The sequence below is a fragment of the Grammomys surdaster genome, unplaced genomic scaffold (genome assembly GCF_004785775.1).
Source record: "Grammomys surdaster isolate TR1022 unplaced genomic scaffold, NIH_TR_1.0 125574, whole genome shotgun sequence".
Taxonomy (NCBI): domain Eukaryota; kingdom Metazoa; phylum Chordata; class Mammalia; order Rodentia; family Muridae; genus Grammomys; species Grammomys surdaster.
This window is the reverse complement of record NW_021620421.1, coordinates 706,724-731,555: the sequence shown is the minus strand read 5'-3', so window position 1 is coordinate 731,555 and position 24,832 is coordinate 706,724. Positions and strand designations below refer to the sequence as shown.

The window sequence follows — 24,832 nt, the reverse complement described above, 5'->3', positions numbered from 1 at the left end:
CATCAGGCACTTTCCAGAACAGCCACCTTCATAGTCCCCCAAAATTGTACTTTAAAGCAGGAGGATATCTGGTATTTTACTGAATCTAACAAAATGTTCCTTTTATGTGGGTGTGAGAAGGTGCAGGGTCTCCTGAAGGCAGTATAGAATGTAATGTAATCTTGTAAGACAAGGCTTGTCCAAGTTAAAGACCAAATCTATTGTCATACCAACCTTCCAGCCTTACCTTGCACTCCTGACGTCACAACCTACCTACCACAATGGGCTGTACTCCCCAGAAACTGTAACCCTTTGCCAAGGCTGTGTGTGCCAGGGTATTCTACTGGGGCAACAGAAAAGGAATGACTGCGGCTGGACAGAGTGCCTGCTGTGAGAGCAGGAAGACACGAACTCAGGTCTCTGACATCACACAACACAACAAAGCATGGCTGTATGTGCCTATAATCTTAGTGTTGGGGTCTGGGGTCATCTAGCCTAGATGTAAAATGATGAGCTCCTGCTCTAGTGACAGAAACTGTCTCAAGAGAACAGATGTAGAGTGACAGAGAAAGTATCCAACATCTGCCTCTGGCTGTCACATGCACACAAGTGTGCATACCTGACAACTCATCCCAGTGAGCGAGATGGATGCAGTTCCACCTTAAGTACAAAAAGGCAATAGAGGAGGATAAAATATCAAGCTCATTCTTTGTGATCATAGCTGCTCTTTTGAAGTTTATTAGTAATATATTATAGAACTCTTATGAGTCACACATTCATCTGGTCAAGACTTCCAAATGACAGCTGTATGATCTGGTTTTTCAGAATTATCACAATCAGACAATGGGACTGTTGAGCATTTGCAGGAGTATGTATAGCCTAGTCTACATTGCTTGAGGGGCGATGGGATGGAGGGTTTGTGGAGGGGTAACCAGGAAGCGGGTTAACATTTGAAATGTAAATGAATAAAAATGATTAATAAAAAAAGAAAACAAGATTGGATCTATATCTTATATCATGTATTATGCTAAATTCTACATTTCTTACAAGATACATACATAAATAATTAATTCCTACAGATATTAAAAAAAAAGAATAAGCTTTCTGGGTAGCTGATCTGAAAGGGTCAATTTCTTAAAACATACCGTGCTTGAACACACCAATGAGAAGGGACTTGTCAGCTTCAGCGTCCCACCAATCCACTGGGATCTCCACATAGTCAATGTCAGGTAGAAGCACATCCAGTTCTCTGTGGAAAGTAGAGTGTGCTCTCAAGTGTTCTTTCCATCCAGACAGAACACAAAAGCTACTGAACCCTGGTATGAAACCACATTCCCGGCTAAATGCTTAAGTAACAATAGAGACAGTCCAGAAGGTTGCAGCTCAGTATCTCTTATTGCTCACAAAGCTGTATAAACACAGGTACTTGATTCCGGGACTCCACTTGAGACTCTAGGAGAATCTACTCTCAGGTGACTGTGTAAAGTAGTTTTGTGTATTTAAGTAGTTTTGATATGTATCTTTAGTTAACAGCCAGAGCAAAAATCTTTGATATACTGGTCATGGAAGGGCAAAAGTTTCCCCCAATGACTGAAACATGAGTGAATCCTTAAAATAATATTATCTAAATTATCTTGCCCCAGAGTTTACACTGGTGAAGTCGCAGGTATAAAGAAGGCCTTTCAGAAACTAAGTGGTTCGTTAGGTCAAAACTACTCATGGATAGCACTCTTCCTTGGCCCAAAGTATCAACATACTGTCCATGTTTTGAGTAGCACATGGATGGTACCTCCAACTGCCCACAGGATTCTTGTGACTGATAGAAGCCTGACTGTTCCTTGTTAGGCCCAACTCCCTGTATGAAGTTAGTATTCCCTGGCCCCAGCTTTTCAGAAACCTACTGATTTACTGCACAGTGTCACAGGAGAAACGACCTTTTTAGGATGAATACCATTTATACATTAAGCCTAAACAGGACCCGTGACTGATCGAAAAGAAAATAGAGATCTTTCTTCTCTATTTACCTGTTTACTATCTGGGTAGCTTCCTTGGACAGGGTGAAAATCTGGGTCTTTTGAAACAATAGGATGGATCTGGCCAATCTATCAGCAGGCAATTTACATAAATTATTTAACTCTGAGAACTACATGGTTAATGTTTTACCTGGCAGGAGTTCCCTCAAATGCTTTATCAGCTGCTTCTCCCAATATTTCAGCTTTTAGGTAGTACAGCATTCGGACTCTCAAAAGCACCCTATGAAAGAAGAACATATTATTACAACACCCTGGAACCTAAGACTGAGAACACATCACCAAATTAAGATAGGGAAATTAATAAGCAGAAGCAGAGGGAGAATGTCCTGACTGGTTTTGGAAGTTGGGTTATAAGAAGCCTCTGGGTACAGAATGTACTGTAGGAGTGGAGACTGCTACAGGAGGCAGGGGGTGTAAAGAGAACGCAGATACAGTTCACACCCAAATCCTTTCTTTTTTCCAGACTTTGTATTGGAGTGTGAAAGGATATCATTGTGGGTATCTTTGAAACCTAGACTGTTTGAGCGGGGGTAACTTTGGGAAATAGGAGGGCCACTCACTTATTACAGTGCTGTTTGAGGTGCTTCTTGTATCCATCATCATGTAAGACCACCTCAGGATTGCAGGTGGCCAGCCAGTCTGCATTCTTCAGTTCTGGGAGCAAGAGCTGGTTTTTTGTCTTTTTTCCTTTCCTCCCTCTGGGGACTGGGGCAGACAAGCCTGAAATGGAGAGATAGTGAGGCATATGGATGAGCCAAAAGGGCTTCAACATGGGCATTAAATCTGGGCTGGGTACAGAAACACCATGGTGGGCTCTGGTGGACAGACTCTGACTCAAGTCCACAAAATCACCAAGGTGGTCAAGAGGATTTAATGAATGCCCTGGGAGACTCAAGGGAGGAATAACCCAGCCCGTCCCTTTTGGGTCTTATGGTCCAGTAGGAAGAAGGAGACTTGAAGAAGCTTTGGCTAAGCACAGAGAATTACAACACAAGAAAAGGCATGCCAGAAGTGACAAGAGTAGAATAGTGAAATAAAAAAGGTGAGCCACAGAGCTTGAGGAGTGAGTCAGGGATTCCTGATGGACTAAGGAAACAGCAAGAGCACATGTGGGAAATGTCAAGACAACACAGGCACCCAAGACCCAACAGAAGACCTCAGCAGAGCTTCTTCCCCTCTTACCTGAGTGGTTCTGGAGGGTCTGAATTTGCCCGTCTTTGGAAGGTGTGATTAGTTCCCAAATAAAACTCTTAATTTTTTCATCCCCTTTGTAATGCTTGACACAGTACACCAGCAGGGCCCGGCAAATCATCTCCATATCCTTCTCATTCAGGGGCCACTTGAATCGCCCGTGAGTCAGGATGTCCTTCCACCGGCCCCAGCTGGAGTGAGAGTACAGAAGGTGTTGGAGGAAGAGCCACTGACATATCCTTCACACCGCAGGAATCAAAGAGACAAGATAGTCCTCATCCTCTTACAGGAGGAGTATCAGTGACGCCCAAAGCTTTGTCTTGAAAGGCCTAGAAGGACTTATGACTACACTGCCCCACTTGTCACTACGGTGATATACACTGGTTCAGATGGCTGCTAGACTGCTAAGTAATACTGGGAAAAGAGAATAAGCTTGGAATTGAGAAAGTGCAGCTGGAGTGACCACTGCATAACCATGCTTTAACTGTAACATTCGTTGCTCTGATTCCTTATAATATATTCCTGGGTGGGAGAGAAAATCAGTACCAGGCAGCAAACTGGTATCAGAGATTGGCTGTGACATGTGTTTAAGCAGATCACAGTATGTTCATACTACAATATCAAGTCATGAGGGGAATTTGGTACAAAGCACAGCTTTCTTTTGCTCCAGCAGATGTCATTAGCGGGTATTCGGAGGGAGCTAGATGTTCACAGCACAAATCTTAAGGACTTAAAAAGACAGTGGGGATAACAGCACCCCCTTCCCACTGAGCAGAGCCAATACCTACCCAAAGATGAGCAGGTTCTTCTCTACTCGGAAGCACTCAGCGCGGAGGTAGCGTCTGGCTTTGTCACTGAGGCGCCTGGACCTTGTGGGCCTTTCATCTGAGTCACTGTCTAACTCTGAGAACTCCATAAGCTCGTCCTCCTCAAACGAGTTGTAGTGTTTGGTCTGCTTCCTCACACGTGGCCGGTCAATCACTAAGCTTTCCTGGAAATGGAGAAGACTGTGAGGAGGAGGCCCTCTTGCCTTTATTCCCTACCATAGTGTGCAAGCAGACTGCTGCCATTCCTCAGGGCACATCTGAGAAAGAACCAGCCCATGTCAACCTCTGGCAGGGAAAATCACGGATTCCAGGTCACCATGCCTCATCCAATCTTTCAGATGGATCCAGTCAGAACTTGAGAAAAGCTTTGAACCTTCCAAATATGCAAAGACTTGATAACAGATGTTAAAGCTAGCTTTCTTAAGACTAACCAAATTTTCTCATTTTCTTACCCTTCCCCACCCCTTTAAAGAATTGTTTGTCGCCCCTATTCAGAAGAAGCTATGGAGAGTTGTCAGCCCAATTCCCTGAGTTGGGGTGTTTGGTAATGGATATTTTACAAATTATAGATTAGTTGTCATTGTAAGGGATAATTTGGGAATGGTCATAATTTTAAACAGGGAGAAAATAAGTTGAATGGATTGTGTAGCCATAATCTTAATTGGTAAAAATCTTTATAATTGATGCAAAGTTTAAGTTATAATTCTTTATATTGGTACAAAATTTTGATACAGATTTAAGATTTTCATTGGTGTGTGAATTTCTTATACTGATACAAAATTTGAGATTAAACTTGTTACTCTCAGATAGGCATTGTGCCTAAGCAACTCATGTAAGAATACAAAGCTTAGACCCGGTCCTAATAACTGATATTAAAAACTGTTTTTAGATGATTAAGCAACACGTTAAGGGCCAGATAGCAAACTCATGGCTATGTTCTGATTTAATTAATTATAAGAAGATGTTTTCAATATATTTCAATTAGAAAGCGAAGAGTTCAGATTACCTTTTTTTTTTTTTTTTTTTAAATTTTTTTATTTATTTATTATATGTAAGTACACTGTAGCTGTCTTCAGACACCCCACAAGAGGGCATCAGATATCATTACAGATGGTTGTGAGCCACCATGTGGTTGCTGGGATTTGAACTCATGACCTCTGGAAGAGCAGTCAGTGCTCTTAACCACTGAGCCATCTCACCAGCCCGGGTTCAGATTACCTTATGTATATAGATAGTCTTTAAAAACATCAGAAATCCACAGAATGTGACATTTACTGTTGTTTCATCATTTGACAATGAGACATGTCTGCTCCTGACAGCATCCCCTTCTTGGTTCAAAGAAGAAATGGAGCATGGATGTAGGTGCTCCAGTTGTGGGAAGATAGTCACTGGGCAGAAACTGTCTACTTCATCTACAGACAAAATACTTTCCAGGAAAAGGACACATTATGTGGAATAGTTGACTGACAGCTCTGCTAATACAGTCGTCAGTTGCCTCTACAATTGTTTAAGTCTGAGAAGCTGTGTTTGTTGCTTCCTATTTATACCCTGGTAATGTTTTTAAGTCCTTCTCGGATTTCTGACAGGGTTGAAGACTAGTTATAGTCTCATAATCAAACTCAACTTGTTTAACACTGAGAGGTTAGAGAGTAGAAGACAGGGTTTTCAGATGGCATTACAGGCTAAAATCTAAACAATCCAGGGATAGAATCATAATTCTTTAAGTTAGGAATGATGGTAGAATACTTTATCTAACTGACAACTATGATGAACTAGATGTCATTTGTATATCATACTTTGTAATTTACATGATTGTTATAGTTTTGTTCAATTTATGTCTGGGAGAAGAGTTTTTTGTTTTAAATTGGACGGTGAGGTGTTCCCCAATTGGTTCTTGATCTATGAGTAAAGAAGCCATGGGCTATTGCTGGGGGAATAGAAGGGACTTCCAGGTTCTTGCAGGCAAGTACACAGATGCGAGGGAGGGAAAGAGAGAGCGCTCGCCATGCTTCTGAGGAAGAAAGGTAAACAGCTATGTGAGATCTCAGCTATTTGAGATCTCAGCTATGTGAGATACGAAGTGGCCATAGGCTGCTCCTACAGGTGGGTAGTTGGGGATGTTGTGCTGGGATTAAAGGTAACTGAACAACTAAAGTTGAGGACAGATTCAGGGTGCTGAGTTAAGAGTATTAGGGTGGGTATGCCAGTCACAGGAGTTTAATGATGCCCAGCAATTGAGCCATTAAGGCAAGATAAAACTGAACAAATGTGTGTGTCTGTGGATTCAAGGGAATCTGGGTGGGGGCTGGTAGTCCAGTCCATTCCCAGAGCTTAGGTGGGGTAGCAAAAGCTACTTGCAACAGTACACCTGCTGTATCTATGACCACAGACAGGACAAGCAGAGGGAACTCTCAGGAACTTGCTCAAGCTGTTATTTCTTAGTCCCCAGCACTGTCACCACCATCTGTTGTTTCTGCCATCATTCCAGCAAGTAAAGCCCCCAAGTGCCCAAAGTGGCAGTCTTCTCTTTCCAGAAAAGACTGGAGTGGGAAGCCCAGCTGTTCTGCTCAGCAAACAGAGAACAGTCTGAGCTCTGGAGACAGGACAGGTGAGAGGATTTCATCTGCTTAGCAACTTTCTGAAGAAAATACACCCTATGACATCTATTATCTGCTTCCTTTAGATATATCTATTAACTTTTTGCTAAAAGGCAAAATTCCTGCCTCAGGAACCTTTTGTCAGTGGCTTCACTGGACATGCCAATTGCTTCTTCTCTAGCCCCAGTATATTCTTCTCCTTATTCTTTCTTTATACACTTGTTCCCAAGGCTAGATGAAACTCCAACACCTGTCACTCATCAAAGCAGTCCAGGCAGTTAATTTCTAGTGTCACTGTGCCTCAGTGACCCATTGTCCTACTGTGGAGTGCTCTGGTTGCTTTTTGCTGCCTATAGGGAAGGAGATCTCTACCCACCCACCCAACTGTCCTGCCCACAGAGTGGCTCCTTAATGGCACTTCAAGCAGGCAACTATAGAAGCCCACAATCCTCTTTAAGGAGGAGAATCAACATTTCTATTTGGAGAAAAGAAGCCAGCTTAAGGAACCAGCAATAGTTAGGCTAACAATTATGTGGGTTTTGTTTACTGACTTAGCTAGATTATAAGAAGAAACTGTCTTCCAGGTCTGTGGGTCACAAAGTTTAACCTACACTTGAGAAAACAGGAATGAAGACTTTGCATTCATCCTGAAGTGAGGCGATGGTGTCAGGGAGAGAGGAAGGAAAACTAACATTTCATAGGTATCTCATAGTTAGCCAGGCAGTAGTGCCAATCATATTCATGATGTGCCCATGACTCTGATGTTGGGGCATCAATATCGCCTTTCCCACTTGTCTGGGTAAGCTTAAGAGGGTTGTATAAAGGCTGTACCTTTTCATTATTTGCTTCAGTGTCTAATTCAGCTATTTTAGCCCATTTCTGCCAAAAATTAGGATCATCCAAGGAAATATCTGTTCTGTTTCCTGAAGCCACAAAACTAGCCTGTGAAAGAGACAAAAGTTAACAAGTTCAGTTTAACAGAATACAAAAACACAAGTATCAAACCTAATTTCAAATGCACTAGAAACATAAAAGCCATCCATGTCAAAACTAAAAACCATAACAGTACTTCAAAAACCTTAAATCTTAAAACAATTCATTTTTCTTCCTTTTAAAGACTAAGGAAATAAAAAGTCTCAATTTATAGGTTCATTTCCTTGAAACTTAAAAACTTCAAAGTAAAAAGACATTCCTTTAGACAATAGCAATGCATTACCTGATGTCTAGTGTGGTTTAAAAATAGTATTTATTTGCTTTTTAATGATACAAAGTATAACTAAGTACACTTAAGCTGGCCTTAAGTGTGCAATACTCTTGCTTTATCAGCATACTGGGAGCTGGACTTACTACATAGTCTAGGCTAGTGAGAATCTGTGATCCTTAGCCTCTCAAGTAGTAGGGATGAGTCATGCACTGTGATGCTTGACTAAAATGGTGTATAAAAGGTTATCTTCTCTCCCTTCCCCTCTCATTAAGACAGAGTCCCATGTATCTCATGCTGGCTTTTGGCTCTTTATATAGCTAAGGATGATGACCTGGAACTTCCGTATCCTCCTGCTTCCTTCTCCTCCACCTCTAGCACTGGATTAGAGATATACTAAACTCAGTTTTATGTGGTGCCAGAAACTGAATGCAGGGCTTAGTGCATGCCAGGCAGGTACTCTACTAACTGAATTAAATTTCCAGCTACCAGGTCCTAAAGGGTTTAATTTAGAAGATTTTTTTTAAAACTTTCAGTTTCATAGTAAGTAAGTAAGTAAGTAAGTGTTTTAAAAATGGCATTGGGGTGGAGGGAAGGCCTAGTAGTATACAACTTTAATCCCAGTACCTGGGAGGCAGAGTGGCAGGTAAATCTCTGTGAGTTCTAAACCAGTGAGAGCTACACAAAGACCATATCCCAAACCCCAAGTCAACAAAAACAGCAACAAAAAACCCAAAGGAGGCGCTGGGCTGGGGAGAGATCCAGTGGGTAAAGTGGGTGCTCTGCACGGGTGGAGACTGGAGTCGGCTCCTGCATGATCAGGTTTGGCAGGAGTGGCAGCCACCTGTCCCACCACTTAGGAGGCAGACACAGGGCAGGATAGTAGGATTAATTATCTCGAATCATTGAGTTCCAAGTTTAGGGAGAGATACTACCTCAATATAAACACAGTAGAGACTAATCAAAGTAGACATCTAATGTCATGCGTGTGCACATGCATATTTTGAACATGCATGCATATCACACACATTAAAAAAATGGAACTGGGTTGATATGAGGTGTTGAATGAGATGCTGTTTATCTATATTTCCTCTACCATGTACAAAATAAAATGCTCTCCTGAACAAATCTTGACATAAGATAGAAGACTGATCATAACAGGTCTCAAAAGCTCCCATGGGAATTTAGCAGAGCCAGCAGCCAGGGCAACCCGTGGATAAATCTGCAGAGGTCTAAACCCAGCGACTTGAACAACAGAGGAAGGTGAGCCTCAGTCAAGTGGCTGGGAATCTTTTGAAAAACCCATTCCTGTGAAATGAAAAATACCTGCTTGAATTTGAGGAATGGAATGTGCAGTCGAGGTTCACTCTGACAGTGTTAAAAGAAAACTTTACAAAAGCATGAAGATGTCCACTCAAGGGTTCTGGAGCAGTTCTTGAAAGAGTGGAGAGAAAAAAGTACAGACTACTGTCTAACTGCATGTGGCCACTAGCTTCTCTTTACTACAGTCTGTGTCTCTAAGTGTCTATATCATCAAGAGATTGTACTTGCAGGAACAGAAGCTGCATTAATGAGCTAAAAGAAGAAACAGTGTTCTCTTACCTTCTCAAATGACCACAGGGATTGGGGGTGGGGGGAATCACCTACCTTAGCAAAAGTGGACCCCTTCCCTTCTGACTGGATGGTGATGGTGTGGGTTCTTCTCTGCAGAATCTGGTCTATATCTTCTTCACAGAACTTGGAGCCTTCGTCTTCCTCGTCCATTAAAGCTCCATAAGCACCTTTCCGGAGCAAGTCCTCCACTTCCATTTTTGAGAGCTGCTGTACCTGAGCAGGTCACCAAAGTGGAAAATGCACAGGAAAAAACAGCCTCAAATGTGGCCCTCATGATTCAGGATATAGCTGCCCTACTAATTGCACACATCAGGAAGACAAGCCAGATGAAGGAGCCCTGGCTACTTTGCAGGGCAGCCAGGTAGGCATTTTCTATAGGGAGCCTTGAAACAAAGCCTAACACATGAGCCAAAGGCCTAACATTCTTCAGGACACTGGTTATCATCAAATGTCATAAGCTATTAAAACTATGCACCATTGGAGAGGATATACTTGACATCTTATTTTAATATTTTAGTTTGAGTTTATATCTTTAAAGCTTCCAGATGTGTACCACACGAGCTGAGAAAAAATGATTTATTCATTATTAAATAAGTATATTTATATTGGAAATGATGTCACCCCTTAACTAAAAAAAAAAAAAAGGAACCTGTGCCAAGTGTGATCTTTCAACCACTTGTTGAAAACAGGAAATAGAGTTCAAAACATCCTTCCCTGGTTCTAATTAACAGTCTGGTTCTCTTTATTCCAATCACAAGAGGGAATTCCCTAGCTCCCAGGATGGGCAATTTGGAGTATGATGGTTAGTAACACATGCACAGCTAAGGGTATAGAACATCTGCACTAAGGTCTCAGCTCTATTTCTGGTGCTCTAAGTCCAACGGTGAAGGACTTCAATATGCTGTTCTGTACTTGAAAACAATTTAAGAATTTTAGCAATAATTCTTAACCCTCTCCAATCCAGACCAAAAACATATGTTGTCATTGTTTTGAGACTGGGTCTTAATGTACCCAGGTGGGCCCTGAAAATTCACTGTGTAGCAGAGGCTTGCTTTGATCTCCTGATGCTGCCTCCACTTTCCATGTGCTGGGATTATAAACATGTGTTACTATGCCCAGCTAGACAAAGAGTTAACTGTCATACTTCAAGCTAACATTTATTTATTTATTTATTATTCACTGATCATCACACAATGAAGATCTTTGAAATACTGTACACTGCTAGGGTCACAGGACACAGACAACACTGACTCCATCACATCATCAAGAAGGTCAAAGTCAAGCTGGAGAGATTGTTCTGTGGTTAAGAGCACTTGCTGCTCTTACAGAGGCATGGCTCCTAGCACCCACATGACAGCTAATAACTATTTGTAATTCTAGTTCCAGGGGATGGAATACCCTTTCCTAGAATCTGAAGTCACCAAGACACACACATAGTACACATGCATACATGCAGGCAAGCACTCATACACATAAAATAGAAACAAGTAAATCTTAATAAGAAAAAAGCAGCTCAAAGTCTGGTGTGTGAGATTAGGTAAGGTAACAAATCCATTATAAGAATGTTAGGCCTTTGGCATATGCATAAATATATATATATAAAAACAAACACAAAAACCCTACCAGTTCTGATGGGTGTGGTTAAACTTTTCTTGCATACTGAGCAGCCCTAGCACACCCATCTCCCAGACTGCCTTTATCCATTTAGAAAATGCGGGGACTGTTTCCAGATAATATTCTGTATGGGGAATTACCTAACTATGCTATGGATGACTGAGTCAAAATGGTGAAAGGGAACCCAGAAAACAGCTTTCAGAAGGAAAACTCTGACAAGTGCTCCTTCTTGGTTTACTTTTGAGACAGCCTCACTAACTCTCCCAAACTGGTCTGATTCAGAGAACCATCTGCCTGGTGCTGGGATCAAAGGCACATGCTCCTCAGTGCTCCGGGCAGGTGCAATGTACTCACTCCATTGGTGCTGCCCTTTCTGTTGATGTCCTGAAGAATAGCCTTGTCCAGGCCCAGCTTCAAGCTAGCCTTGTCAAACATTTCCCGTTCATACGAGTTTCGAGTGATTAGGCGATATACCTTCACGGCTTTGCTCTGGCCTATACGATGACACCGGGCCTGAGCCTGGGAAGAAGGGTCACACACATTTTGTCACCATATAAATACACTCACATTTCACATGGATACAATGACAGAAGCCCCTGTGGGGTGAGTGGTCAACTTTCACAGCTGGTGTCTTGTCATGTTGGGAGTTACTCCTTTCTTTACCAACAGGTTCACAGACTACTGGGTGGAGAGGCAAAGCTATGAGAAGAACACAGCTGTCCTCTCCCCCTGACTCATGGTCTTTGTGCAGGCATCTTGGGTGGTGAGGCTCACCTCAGGATGCTGTTCTACCTCTATGAATGCGTCAGAGGCGGGCACACTGCTTCTCTTCTATTTTTAAATTTCAAACACAAAACCAGAGAAAAGCATAGTGACCCTTGTGGACAATCTTGCTCCCTTCCTACCACACTCCAGAATGACGATGCAGCAAATCCTAAGCAGAATGCTTCTAATTCTTATATATTTTAATATGGACTTCTAAAAGTAAAACATACCACATCACCACTCCTGTACTTAAAATCACTCCTGTTCTTTTCCGCCTGCAGCACTGGAGATTGAACAAAGTCTTACACATTCAAGACAAGTGTTCTGCCTCTAAGCTACGTGCCTCTACAAACAAAATAACTCTCACTATCAACCAACCTTCCCACTCAGCTGTTAATGCAATGTGCTGCTCCTCTGTTTTCCCACCTTGCTTACTGTATTTGTGCTATGTCCCCAAGTGGGTGCTTTTGCCCCCTTTATTTCCTCTAATCTGGAGTTATAGCTTGCAACTTTATTAAATTAAGATCTGACTTTTGGACAGGTATATCATAGATGGGCTTTCAAATTTCATCAACAAGCACATTTGTCTGCCTGTCTGTTATGAAATAGAAGACCAGTGTATATATGCTTCTTTATTATGGGTTATGATTGTCTTCATTAATATTTTGGTTGCCCTAACATACCATTATTAGGGTATATTATTAAAGAAATTATTAAAGAAAAATTAAACATTTGATTCCTAATAAAAACCTAATAAGGTTTTTAGTATTAGTTCTTTAAGGAACACAATGAAGCCATATAATACAGTTGTTATGTTTTATTGCACTTAGTTCTTATTGTTATTGCTGTTCAAATTTGGCCTATGGGAGACTTCCTCAGACTGATCCCTGAGCTCTTTCAACATGGTCCAGAAAACTATGGAGAGAGACTCTACAGAATGACTCTGTGATGTTAGAATAGAGGTGTCAGTATGATTCAATGGTTAGGGGTGCATGTGTGTACACATATATGTAAAAAAAAAACACAAATAGCTGTGTGTTTGTGCCTGTACATTGTATCAAAGATCAACAGTCTTCAATAATTACCTTATTTATAACATATTCCATGGTTCTTTTTGTATGTCTTATATAAAGCTAGACTCACTTATTTAAAAAGGAATCTTGTTTTTTGTTTTTTTCTTTAATAAGAAATGTTCACCTCCCAGAAAGCAGGCAGAAGGGTGTCCCTGACACTGACTATGAGGACTGGCCACGCCATCTATGTGAAGCTTACAGGTCCCCTTGCAGACTTGAGTGCTTTCTTGCTCTGATTGAAGTGAACGTGAACAGTGAGACTGTGTCTTGGCTCTCAGGTGAGTGAAGACAGTGGTAGAAGAAAACAACAGCCTAAGATCCCTGCTTCTGTTTCATAGTCTTATTGCAATCCCACCATCCGGAATAGAGTAACAAAGCAGTAAAACCATGGCTTAAATGCCAGGCTGTTTAAAGGAAGCTACTTTTCCACTGAACATGAGTCTGAATGACTGGGGTTGGGGAGGTGAATCTAAGTCTTAAGTCTGCCTATCAGACAATCAACCTGGTTAGAATCAGATCCTTCCCCTATCTCTATGGCTAAAAATGACACCAGAATCCTTTCTCAGTGCTCAAATGGCATGAAAACAGAAGCCTACCAAGCAGAGACCAACTTCATCTAATGGCTTATCTTGGCTGTCAACCTAATTACATCCAGAATCACCTAAATAATACTAGGCATGTTTGTAAGATTTTTTTCTCTTTTAAAGACTTTTATTTATTTATTTTACATATATGATGAGTACGCTGTAGCTGTCTCCAGACACACCAGAAGAGGGCATCAGATCCCATTATAGATGGTTGTGAACCACTATGTGGTTGCTGGGGATTGAACTCAGGACCTCTGGAAGAGCAGTCAGTGCTCTTAACCACTGAGCCATCTCTCCAGCCCTGCAAAAATGTTTTCTTAACAGGATCATTTGAGATAGAAGACCACCCAAGATCTGGGATACACCTTCAGGTAGCAGCCCACATAAAAGGACATGGAAGAAAAGAGCTTTTGCTTACTCCTGCTGGCAAGTTCATGTCCCCTGTAACCATGTCAGTATCAAATTCAACTTCTGAAAACCAGAAGCTGTCCAGGAACCCTTCTCGACTTCAGGGCTCAGTGGGATGGCACTCAACCACCAGATCTCAGTCTTTCTCCTGTCACCACTTTTTAACACCACTCTATTAATTCTGTTCCTTTAGAGGAACCTGACTAATATGCATGGCTGTCTGTCAATGACAGTCTCACAAAAATAATACTATAGCAATCCACAGAAAGCACTAACTACTAAAAACAATGTACGTCTTTTGTTTTGATTTTTGTTTTTCCAGACAGGATTTCTCTTTTAACAGAGCCCTGGCTGACCTAGAACTCACTCTGTAAACCAGGCTGGACCTGAACTCACAGAGATCCACCTGCCTTTGCCTCCTGAGTGCTGGGATCAAAGGTATGCGCTACCATGCCCAGCAAGTACTTTTTAATGAGAATTTTTTGCACAGTGGTGTTTGAGTGAGTGTGTGTGTGTGTATGCATGTTCGTGCGTGCACAAAAGCAAATGCATGCAGAGGTCAGAGTGTCTCATTTTACTGCAGGTCTTGATACATGTTCTCAATGAACACAAGACAGCCAATCTGGCTAGACTGGCTGGCTGGCCATCAAGGTGCAGGGATCCTCCTGCAGGTACTGATGTTATAAAAAGCCTGGCCTATTAATGTGGATTCTGGGTGACTGACTCAGGTCCTCATGCTTGCACAGTAAGCACTTTACCACCTGAGATCCTCGTCTTTCTGTGCCCTCTAATCCCTCAGCGCTGCGTACCTTGTTAGGTGTGCACAGACTACATTTGGGGATATGCTTGGAAGTAGGCTTCTTGTATGCAGTACAGCTGCTGGCAATCCTGAAATGACTGAGCAAGTAAGTAAATATTCTGGGATGACAGTTACTCCTGTCACTTCTTGGAGAAGAAAGTTATGAATAGGAAAGAGATGAAGATTAGAATAAACTCTATAGTATTAGAAAGAATAGAAGGAATCAAGTTATTAGTGGTGATCAGTGTGTATATGTACCTCCAAATATGTAGGCATAGCTAGGAAAGATCTGAATGCATCTGCTCGTATTTACATATGTTTTTCTAGACCTATACAGATGAATGAATAATATATATGCATATATATGTATATGTGTGTGTGTGTGTGTGTATAGTTTCTCTAACTGTATACTCTAGCTATTTACATTTTGAAAGCTTAGAAGCAGTGCCATCCTGGTAGCAGTCAACATACCTACCAACTCTTAGATCTTGGCTTCCAAATACAATTCCACACAGACAAAGCATATTAGAGAAGTGGCTAATATGTAGAGCTGAAGTTATTTTCTTCCCCCCTCCCCAAAAAAATCGGGCACAGCCACACATAGCTGTAATTCTAGCTACTGTAAGTTCAAGGCCAACCTAGGTAACTTAGTAAGATCCTGATTCAAAATAAGAATTGAAAAGGGTTGGTAATGTAGTCATCAGTGAAATACATACTTAATATGCAAGAATAATATATCGCGCACACACACACACACACACACTCATACACAAACACATACACACAGCAATTGTAACATTATCTGAACATCGAAACAAAAACACTAACAAATTACAATTCACTGAACTCAAGAGCCATGAGTGCATACTGACATAAATCAGAGAAAAAGGAAAAACCTCTGGAGTAGTATGTCAACTAACAAACATGTGTCAAGCCACGCTGTCAGAAGAATAGCACTTTGCAAGCAGCAAGTGACACCTGGTTCAAGTAAAGATAACTAAAAGAAACTAAAACCACAAATGAAACTTTGGCAAGAAAACAAGCACAGTCTCAGTATATTTCTCTAAAACTACTTAAAATTTCAAAGGAGTAGGGAAACAACATGATCAAAGTGCACCTAATCAGACAAATGAAGACCATGTTTCTGTGATTCTGATTTCTGAGAAAGATATATCAGTTCAGTACGGATGAAATCTGAACTCACTCCTGAGCAAGCAGATAGTCTGCTTTAGAAGCAGCCTACAGGTCAGTCAGCTACCACTCAGCAAAAACTTCAAAGAAAAAGAAAAGCTGAGGAGATGACCCAGATTAAAGGAGGCTAAAAAGACAAATGTAATGTCAATCCTAGATTTGATCTTGAGAGCTACAAACGAGCAGAAAAGAAAAGAAATGGTACTACTTCAATATAGACTAGAGGGTGTTGCAGGAAATAATAAAAAAGAAATTCGCCAAGCTCCTAAGCCTGAGCCTGCTACTCTCTGCCCCGTGGGCTGGCCGGCTATGCATTGGTTACATGGCCAGCTTGCTCTCATCTTGTGGAGACTCTTGACTCAGGGCTCCAAAATCTCTCCTCCGCCTGCCGACTCTGTTGCCTCCATGCCAGCCCCACGCAATGACTGCCCACCTAGTGGTTAGATATCACAATACCCAATAATCTGGTAAAATCAAAACTCTTGATGTTTATAATTAACTAGTCAGATTTATATATTAACAAATCTCAATTCACAAGATGCCCTCACAGTAATTTCAGGGTCAACTGATAAAGATACAAGCTGCCCAACTGGATAAACAAGTTATCCCCATTATTCTATCCCTACATGATGTTCATAATCACCTGTGGCTATTTAAGATCACAAGGGATCAGGATATTCTTTCTGTCTGTCCTCCATCTTGATTCCTAACTGCCCCCCCCCAATCTTCTGAGATGCTCTCTCCCTCCAACTCTTAGCTCCACCTCCCCTTTCCCTGTCCAATCACAGGCCTCCTGCTGTACTAATATTTTAATGTAATTGGACAGGGAAAATCCTGCCACAAGAGGATTAATGAATAATGCTCTAAGGAAGATTTCCTGATTCTAAGAACTACACTATGGTTATACAAGAGTAGGACTTTGTACTTATGGAATAGAGAAGAGACCCAAGTGTTTAGAAAGTAAAGGGTCTCCCGCCCCTACAGGTGTTGCAGGTGTAGCTGCTGTGTCACACGTGTGTCAGCAGGTGTCAGAGATAAGAAAGGCCATGTCTATACTCAGTGTTCTGACTTTTGAACATCTGAATAATCAGTAGCCTAAGATTCCCTGAAAAATGTGAGCCTGATAAGTTTGGTGCTAGGCAGGCCTGGACCAGCTCCCAGGACAGAGAATAAGCTGGAGACTAGAAGAACCCTGCATGGGACCTTCCCCTGCCCCACTGGAGTGAACTGAGACAGGGACTCTTCCAAGGGACCACTCAGGTGGGCCAGGCGAGGAGTGAGCCTGAAAAGACCACCAAACATTTGTCATGAGGCCCAGACAAGGAGCTAGCCTGAGATGACCACCAGTCTAGCACTGCATAAGCCCTGGAGGCCAGACCATACCCAAGATGACTCCTCCCCAGTACCATAATGCATAATTGGGGCAAAGCACTCCTGAGACCACTCCACACATGCAGAGATTCTGGGTACCACTAAGAGGAGCAAGTCAGTGGTGGAGAGATGGAAGAGAAAGAGAAACAGAAGGATGTGGGCACAGTGAAGAGAGGTGGAACTGGAGACTCGAGGGTAGTGAGGAACAGCCTGACGTGAGGAGCTGGTGGTGATGCTATGTAGGACCATAGCAGGGTCCAGGCCTGTGCTGCCAGGGATGGAGGAGAACATTTGGGTTGGTGGCTCTGCAGTAGCAGGGTCTGTTACCACCAAAGGCCAGGCAGATGTCCCTGGTCTGGGCTACCATCAGGGATCAAGTGGATGTCTGAGGGCTATGCAGAACTGGCCCCACTCCTAACCTGGAGAACATCATGGGAGAGCTGGCCCTGGGGGCATGAATGCAGGAGAGTTGACCCTGCCCCTAGCCAGCTACAGTACTTGAGAGAATGAGCCCTGCCCATTTCAGGAGTTTTGGGTAAACAGCTTGGAGCATGGTGGCTGGCCTAGGTGAAGGAGAGACAACCTTCCTCCCCGCTCCTGACCTGTGGCAAGCAGGAGACCTGGCCCTGCCTCTCACCAGCTGCAGCTCTCTGGAACAGGCCCCACACCTCACCTGGGCAGCACAGTAGAGCTGGCCCTGGTAGTGAGGGTATACAGGTGAGCCAGCCTGAGGGTGTGAGAGTGGGAGTGTTGGTCCTGACACTTGTCTACCATAAGATGACACGAGCAAGGAGACATGCCATTCCCTTCTCCCAAGGGCTCTTGCCACTTATGGCAGACAAGAAAGCTGGCTCTAAGGTCATCAGAGTGGAAGACCCTCACTGGCTGCAGCACTTGGGAAAGCAGGCCCTGCAACTCACCTGGGCAGCAGGGAAGAGGTGGCCTGTTTGAGGGGGCTGCTGGTGAGCCAGCCCCGAGAGCAGGAGAGCCGGCAGGATGATCAGCTCAGATTCCTCTAGGGCCCAGATCCTGGGCTTTGAGTAGGCCTACCCCAACATCTACCCCATCACTGAAGAGGTTGGTTCTACATATCCAAAACTATAGGATCTCCACAACACAGGACAACAACAGAATATCTGAGAGGAATCCCAGTGAAGTTCCTGTCATGATAGACTAGCAGAAGCCAGAGGCCTTGTACCTGACCAACAAGTTATTGCAATGGACATTTGCAGGAAAAGAAGTGTGGATAAAGGGTGTACTGTGGGATACACTTGATACTCTATAGCTTCCACAGTTAAGATTTGTTTTTTCTTGTTGGGGGTGAGGATGTAAGGGTGGAGGACGGAGATGAGGGGACAGGGAGATGAGAGGGATTGGGGTGCATGATGTAAAATTTACAAAGAACCAATAAAAAGTTAAAAAAAAAGAAGGTAAAAGCTTCTATGGCTCCTAATTTATTTTCAATTTAAATGTATGTCTATGTACATACTCAGAGAAAAGGACTGAAAAAACGGGGCAAATGTGATAAAGTAAACAGGAAAAATACAAACCTAGTTGGTGAAATCTAGATAACAATCTATCAGAATTGAAAAATAAAAAACTATATATCAAACAAAAATGCATAAATGATTTGTATTTTTAATTTGCTTATTAGGGGCTATGCTGTCTCTCTAATACACAGAGAGATCCAATTGTTCATTTGTTTTGAATTTTAAGAACTAACTTTCTGGCTGAGTATGGCACCACATAACTATAAGCCCAACTCTTGGGATGCAGAAATGGGTATTATGAGTTCAAAGACAATCTTTGATCCACAGGGAATTTGAAGTCAGTCTGGGGTATATGAGACTTTGTAGCAAAAACCCAACCAAACAACCTAGCATGGAAGAAAAGAACTAAACTAAGAATCTTTGGAAAAGAATGTTTTTGTTTATATACTGTAATATTATAGATGAAATAACCTACTATAGATTAGTGATCTGTTTTAGTAAGCTTATTTTTATAAAATAATAGTCAATAATCTTGACACTATTTGATTTTATGCAAGATGTGATTGAATGATATGCTGCTGAGATATGACCTAGCTGTGTTCAGCAGAGAACAAAGACTGTGACTAGCCCCACAACAGGCTGGCATCAGAAACCTCACTCCAGGCGGTGTCTGCAGTATAAACAGTGTGTAGTTATTCACTTATTTGAGACAGGTCTCATGTAACCTAGGCTGGTGTCAATCCTGAAATGTGGATCAAGGCTGAACTTGAACTCCTGATTTTCTATTCCCACCTAAGTGCCAAGGTGAATGGTATTATACCTGGCTTCAGATCTTGACCACTAAACACTTTCCTCAAATAAAAAGAACAGGGACCAGCAGAGAAATAGCCAATTCTATGACCTTGTCAGAAAATGTTAACAGGAATCTGAATATTTTATCCAAAACACTGAGAAAGTGCTTAGATGGTGTGAAGAGCATTAGGATAGTGAGGATCAAGGATTATAAAATAAAATACACAGCTGTACCAACACATAGCTGTAGTCCTAGCTACTCACAAGAGTGAAGCAGGAGGATTCTGTGAGCCCAGTAGCTGTGGGTCAGCCTGGCTGATGTAGTAAGACCCCAACATAAAACAAAACAGTCACTAACAAAATACAGAACATAAATATCCATGAATCTCTAACTAAATAAATGGGGCAAAAATAAATATTATTCAAAAATATAGAAAAAAAAATAATGGATACAAAATTTAGCATCAGCCAAACACTATGGTAATACTGACTGAGGGCAAGTCTCTGTTGGTAGATGTTAACAGCAATGTGGAAAGTGTGAGAAACTGTATTTGTAAGATCCCAAAATATCTACTCATAAGATACCTAACTAATTTTAAACAGTAGAAACTACTTTAAAATTGAAAAGCGTGGGAGACAGCAACTTGACCAAATCAAAATCTCATTACAAATAACTGGACAGTGACATCATGTGCTCCAACAGGAAGCACTGAGCAGGACACTAGGCTTTCTATGATATCCTTGCCTGCAATGCGTAACTTTATGTCTAAGAAAAAAATCAGTAAATACAAAACAATAAATCAAGGGACAATCTAAAAAGCTTGTCAGTACCTTTTAAAGTGTCACGGTCATCAAAGTAAGGAAAAACAAAGACACTGTCACACCCTGAAGGATGCTGTGGGGGCATGACTTCTGATGGAAAGTGATTCTGAGTCAGAAAAGTTTCCCACACATGGGATTCATGTGAATCCATTAGTAATACTGTATCTGTGTTAATCTCTTGGTTGCAATAATTCATTATATTACAGTTATGTAAGATGTTAATACCAAAATAAGTAAGGTGAAAGGTAAACTAACACTAAGCATTTTGACTCTTTTTAAAAAAGCTAAAAAATTAATCTGTTCAATAATGATATAGAATATTTAAAGTGGTTCTAAGATCACTTCTGTCATGTACATTGTTTCCTAGCTCCCTCTATAGGAAAGCATTTTTAAAAACACACAAACTGTTTTATTTTGGTTTGGTTTGGTTTTACCTTATCTTGGTCAGAGAGAAGGAGAGACAGGCATAAATATAAATAGCCCATTAAAAATAAATGCTAGTATTTAAGACCAGTCTGCCTAGATACTGAATTCCAGGCTAGCCAGAATTAACACAGTGAGACCGTCTACTCCCCAAATGAATGAATGCTAGCATATACAAATATATTTCATTTCTTTATTTTCATTCGCCAATATAGATTCCTGTTGAACCTTGAAAGGCAGCCTGGTTTCTGGTCGAGCACAGGCTAGAAACCACCGGAGACCCCCAAGTGATCCTGAGGGGCTCCAGGTGGGACTCAGACGATCCTAAGGGATGGTAGGCATTTCGCCAGGTCCCCAGACTCTAGGGTCCTGACAGGAGGCCACAGAGCCCTCCACAGATTTTTATCTTTCAGTCACATAAGGGCAATGTCCCTAACTAGCCCCTCCACAGGTAGAGGGCGTGACTACAGGCCAAGGAGACTCAAGACAGATCTTCATATTAATGACGTAATTAAAGGTCAGAAGGGCTTATCCAATTAAGTTCTCCTTCTCAGACCCTCCTCCTTGCAAAAGGTATTTAACCTCAGGCCCTCCCTGAAGAAATGGTGGGGGTGGGGGTGGTGGCACAGTTTTTCATCCATTTTCTACCATGACAATAAACATCATGAGACCACGGACTGTTTCTTTTCATTGGGATCTGCTGTGGAGAATAAGGCCCATGCCTACAGAGCCACCATCTAATCTCCTGCAGAAGACCTCTCTGCGTTCCCGCCACAGGGACCACCAACCCAAGCCAACCGAGCAACCATGACTAAGCCAAGGACCACCCCCACAGGGTGCACCCAGAGCTTCTTCAGGCCAATGGGCCAATCCAGCCTGTGAGCCTCCACTTCTTTCTTGGCTCTTCTGTGGCTTCCAGTGGTGTCTGGATGCCCAGGAGCCTGAAAACCAGTTCAGCTAGCTCCAGCTCCCCCACACCCATAGCCCGAAGCTCAACCTGCACCCAACGTGGGTAGAGTGCAGTCAATCTTCCATGTCTTGCCCCCCTGAGAGGCCCTAGCCCGGTAGAGGGGCAGACATGGGACCCCACCACTAACCCAACAGATTCCATAGCAGTTCACAGAGATATCCCTATTCTTTTTTCAAAAGTAAGTATATACTACAGTTTATTCAGTTTTTTTACTGACAGGTAATTGAATTTTTAAATTTTTGATCTTTCAGTATATTACGTGATAGCAAATCTTTGTTTCTGGGAAGTTTGTTGGATAATTCTGGTAAATAAAGGCAGTGATTAATGGGCTAGCAAGATGGTTCAGTGAGTAAAGGCACCTGTCATCATGCTTGATAGCCTTCAGGGTTCCACAGGAGAGAATCAACTCCCACAAGTGTCCCCTGACTTCCACATTTCTGTTGTGGTGCACATCTTTCACTCCAATAAATAAACAAATATAATAAAAATAAATATAACAAAATATATTGAAAAAATAAAGTGATTAAGGTAAACAGTATGATTGATAAGATACAGTGATTCTCAACCTTCCGAATGCTATGCCCTTTAATACAGTTCATGCTGTAGTGACCCCCAACCATAAAATTATTTTCGTTGCTATTTCATAACCATAACTTTGTTATGAATTATAATGTAAATATCTGTGCTTTTGGATGGTCTTAGGTGACCCATGACACACAGGCTAAGAATCACTGATCTAGAAGCTAAGTAACAGTACCTTTTAGTGACATTAAGCATCGACACTTTTTCCCCCTGGGTTATATGGGTTTGAAGGTAACAACAAGAGAAAGTTGACTATGTATTCTAGGCAAAGGTCCTTGCAGAGGAATGTAACATACACCCTACATGCTTTTATAGTATCACATTTCCTTTCTTATTCATCCTAAAGTCCAACTTTTATGTAGGGTAGAAATGTGCTCAAATGAAGGCACTTATGCACCCAACAATGGAGAGGTTATTCAACCCCACCCAGGAGATGGAACAGTCTACAGAGTCATCCACAAGAGTTCTGTGAGTCTACACAAATGTCTCACACTTGACTGTCTTCTTTTGCCTGCCTCAGGTTGAGACCAAGATGACATTAATCATACACATGGAGGTTTGTGGAACAAAAAGAAAGAAGGAATACAGGACTCTGACCACAATGAAGATAACACACTTGTCCCAGGGACAGGGGAAAATTTCCTGAACAGAACACCTCTAAGATCAACAACTGACAAATGAGACCTCATAAAATTGAAAACCTTCTGTAAGGTAAAGGACAATGTCAATAGGACAAAACAGCAACCAACAGATTGGGAAAAGATCTTTATCAATTCTACATCTGATGGAGGGCTAATATCCAATATATACAAAGAATTCAAGAAGGCAGACTCCAGAGAACCAAATAACCCAAATAAAAAAATGGGGTACAGAGCTAAACAAAGAATTTTCAATTGAGGGAACTCAAATGGCTGAGAAGCACCTAAAGAAACGTTCAACATCCTTAGTCATCAGGGAAATGCAAATCAAAACAACCCTGAGATTCCACTTTATACCAGTCACAATGGCTAAGATCAAAAACTCAGGTGACAGCAGATGCTGGCGAGGATGTGGAGAAAGAGGAACATTCTTCCATTGTTGGTGGGATTGCAAGCTGGTACTCTGGAAAGCAGTCTGGTGGTTCCTCAGAAAATTGGACATAATACTACCTGAGGACCTAGGTATACCACCCATAAGATACTCCAACATATAACAAGGACACATGTGCCACCATGTTCATAGCAGCCTTATTTATAATAGCCAAAAGCTGGAAACAACCCAGATGTCTCTCAACAGAGGAATGGATACAGAAAATGTGGTTCATTTACTACTCAGCTATTAAAAACAACGACTTCATGAAATTCTTAGGCAAATGGATGGAACTAGAAAATATCATCTTGAGTGAGGTTAACACAATCACAAAAGTGATTGATATATACTCACTGATAAGTGGCTATTAGCCCAAAAGAGCTCAGAATACCCATGACACAACTCACAGACCATATGAAGCTCAAGAAAAAGGAAGATCAAAGTGTGGATGCTTCAGTCCTACTTAGAAGGGGAAATAAAATAATCATAGGAGGTAGAGGGTGGGAGGGATGCTCCCAGGACCCAATGGGGATGACATTAGCTGAAATACTCAACAAAGAGGAGAGAGAACCTGTAGAGACATACAGACCCCGGTTGAAGGATGGGGCCACCCACTCATCTTCAAATTTTTAACCCAGAATTGCTCCTGTCTAAAGGAAATACAGGGACAAAGAGTGGAACAGAGACTGAAGGAAGGGCCATCCAGAGACAGCCCCACCTGGGGATGCATCCCATATGCAGATACAAAACCCAGACACTATTGCTGATGCCAAGAAGTGCTTGCTGACAGGAGCCTGGTATAGCTGTCTCCTGAGAGGCTCTGCTAGAGCCTGACCAATACAGACTTGGATGCTTGCAGCCAATCACTGGACTGAGCACGAGGGGGGTCTAATGGATAAACAGTAACAGTGAAAAACCTAAAAGCAAACAGGACTATTTTCTGATGCATGGCTGGTTTTCCAGAGGGTAGCTCTGTTCCCCAGGCCACAGATGTTCCTTGAAGATATGCTTAGCACTACAGAAAATTATGAGAAGTAGGTCTGAGCAGAAGAGGATTAGGTTGGCATAGAGATGTCTTTCAAGGGGATACTGGAACCAGCTATTGACTCTCTGTCTCTTAGCTACTTCCATGTGTTGAACAGGCTACTCTGCCATGAGCCTGACACTGTAATGTGTTGCCCTGCTGCAGGCCTGAAGGTAAGAGGGCTAACTGACCATAGGGTGTAATCTCTGAAATGATAAAGTCACAATAAATTCTTTGAGATAACCATCTTGTATTTGTTCAGTAGCAAAACTCCCTGGCTCAGTCGTAGGTGCACTTTGGCAGAGTCTACTCTTCCTTACAATTATGGTTGCTTTACATTTAAGGTCCTATAGGGATCCACAAGAAATTAGTTAAAAAATATAATTTATCCTTGCAAAAACAACTTTGGAA

General features: G+C 42.0%; 1 protein-coding gene and 1 non-coding gene across 2 annotated transcripts in view; one reads left to right on the top strand and one right to left on the bottom strand.

The window, feature by feature from the left end:
- The window catches only part of Chd6 (chromodomain helicase DNA binding protein 6), a 117,938-nt gene that overhangs the window by 34,114 nt on the left and 58,992 nt on the right, over positions 1 to 24,832 (bottom strand). Inside the window, exons 17-24 of the mRNA XM_028786754.1 lie at positions 11,411 to 11,575; positions 9,476 to 9,655; positions 7,459 to 7,569; positions 3,992 to 4,194; positions 3,195 to 3,394; positions 2,573 to 2,732; positions 2,143 to 2,232; positions 1,125 to 1,228 (exon numbers count right to left, since the gene is read on the bottom strand). Coding sequence (XP_028642587.1) covers positions 1,125 to 1,228; positions 2,143 to 2,232; positions 2,573 to 2,732; positions 3,195 to 3,394; positions 3,992 to 4,194; positions 7,459 to 7,569; positions 9,476 to 9,655; positions 11,411 to 11,575 — 1,213 coding nt within the window. The remainder of the gene's footprint in view (positions 1 to 1,124; positions 1,229 to 2,142; positions 2,233 to 2,572; positions 2,733 to 3,194; positions 3,395 to 3,991; positions 4,195 to 7,458; positions 7,570 to 9,475; positions 9,656 to 11,410; positions 11,576 to 24,832) is intronic.
- On the top strand, positions 16,851 to 16,982 carry LOC114638335. The gene has a single exon (XR_003713869.1). It is a non-coding gene; the product is annotated as a small nucleolar RNA SNORA17 (small nucleolar RNA).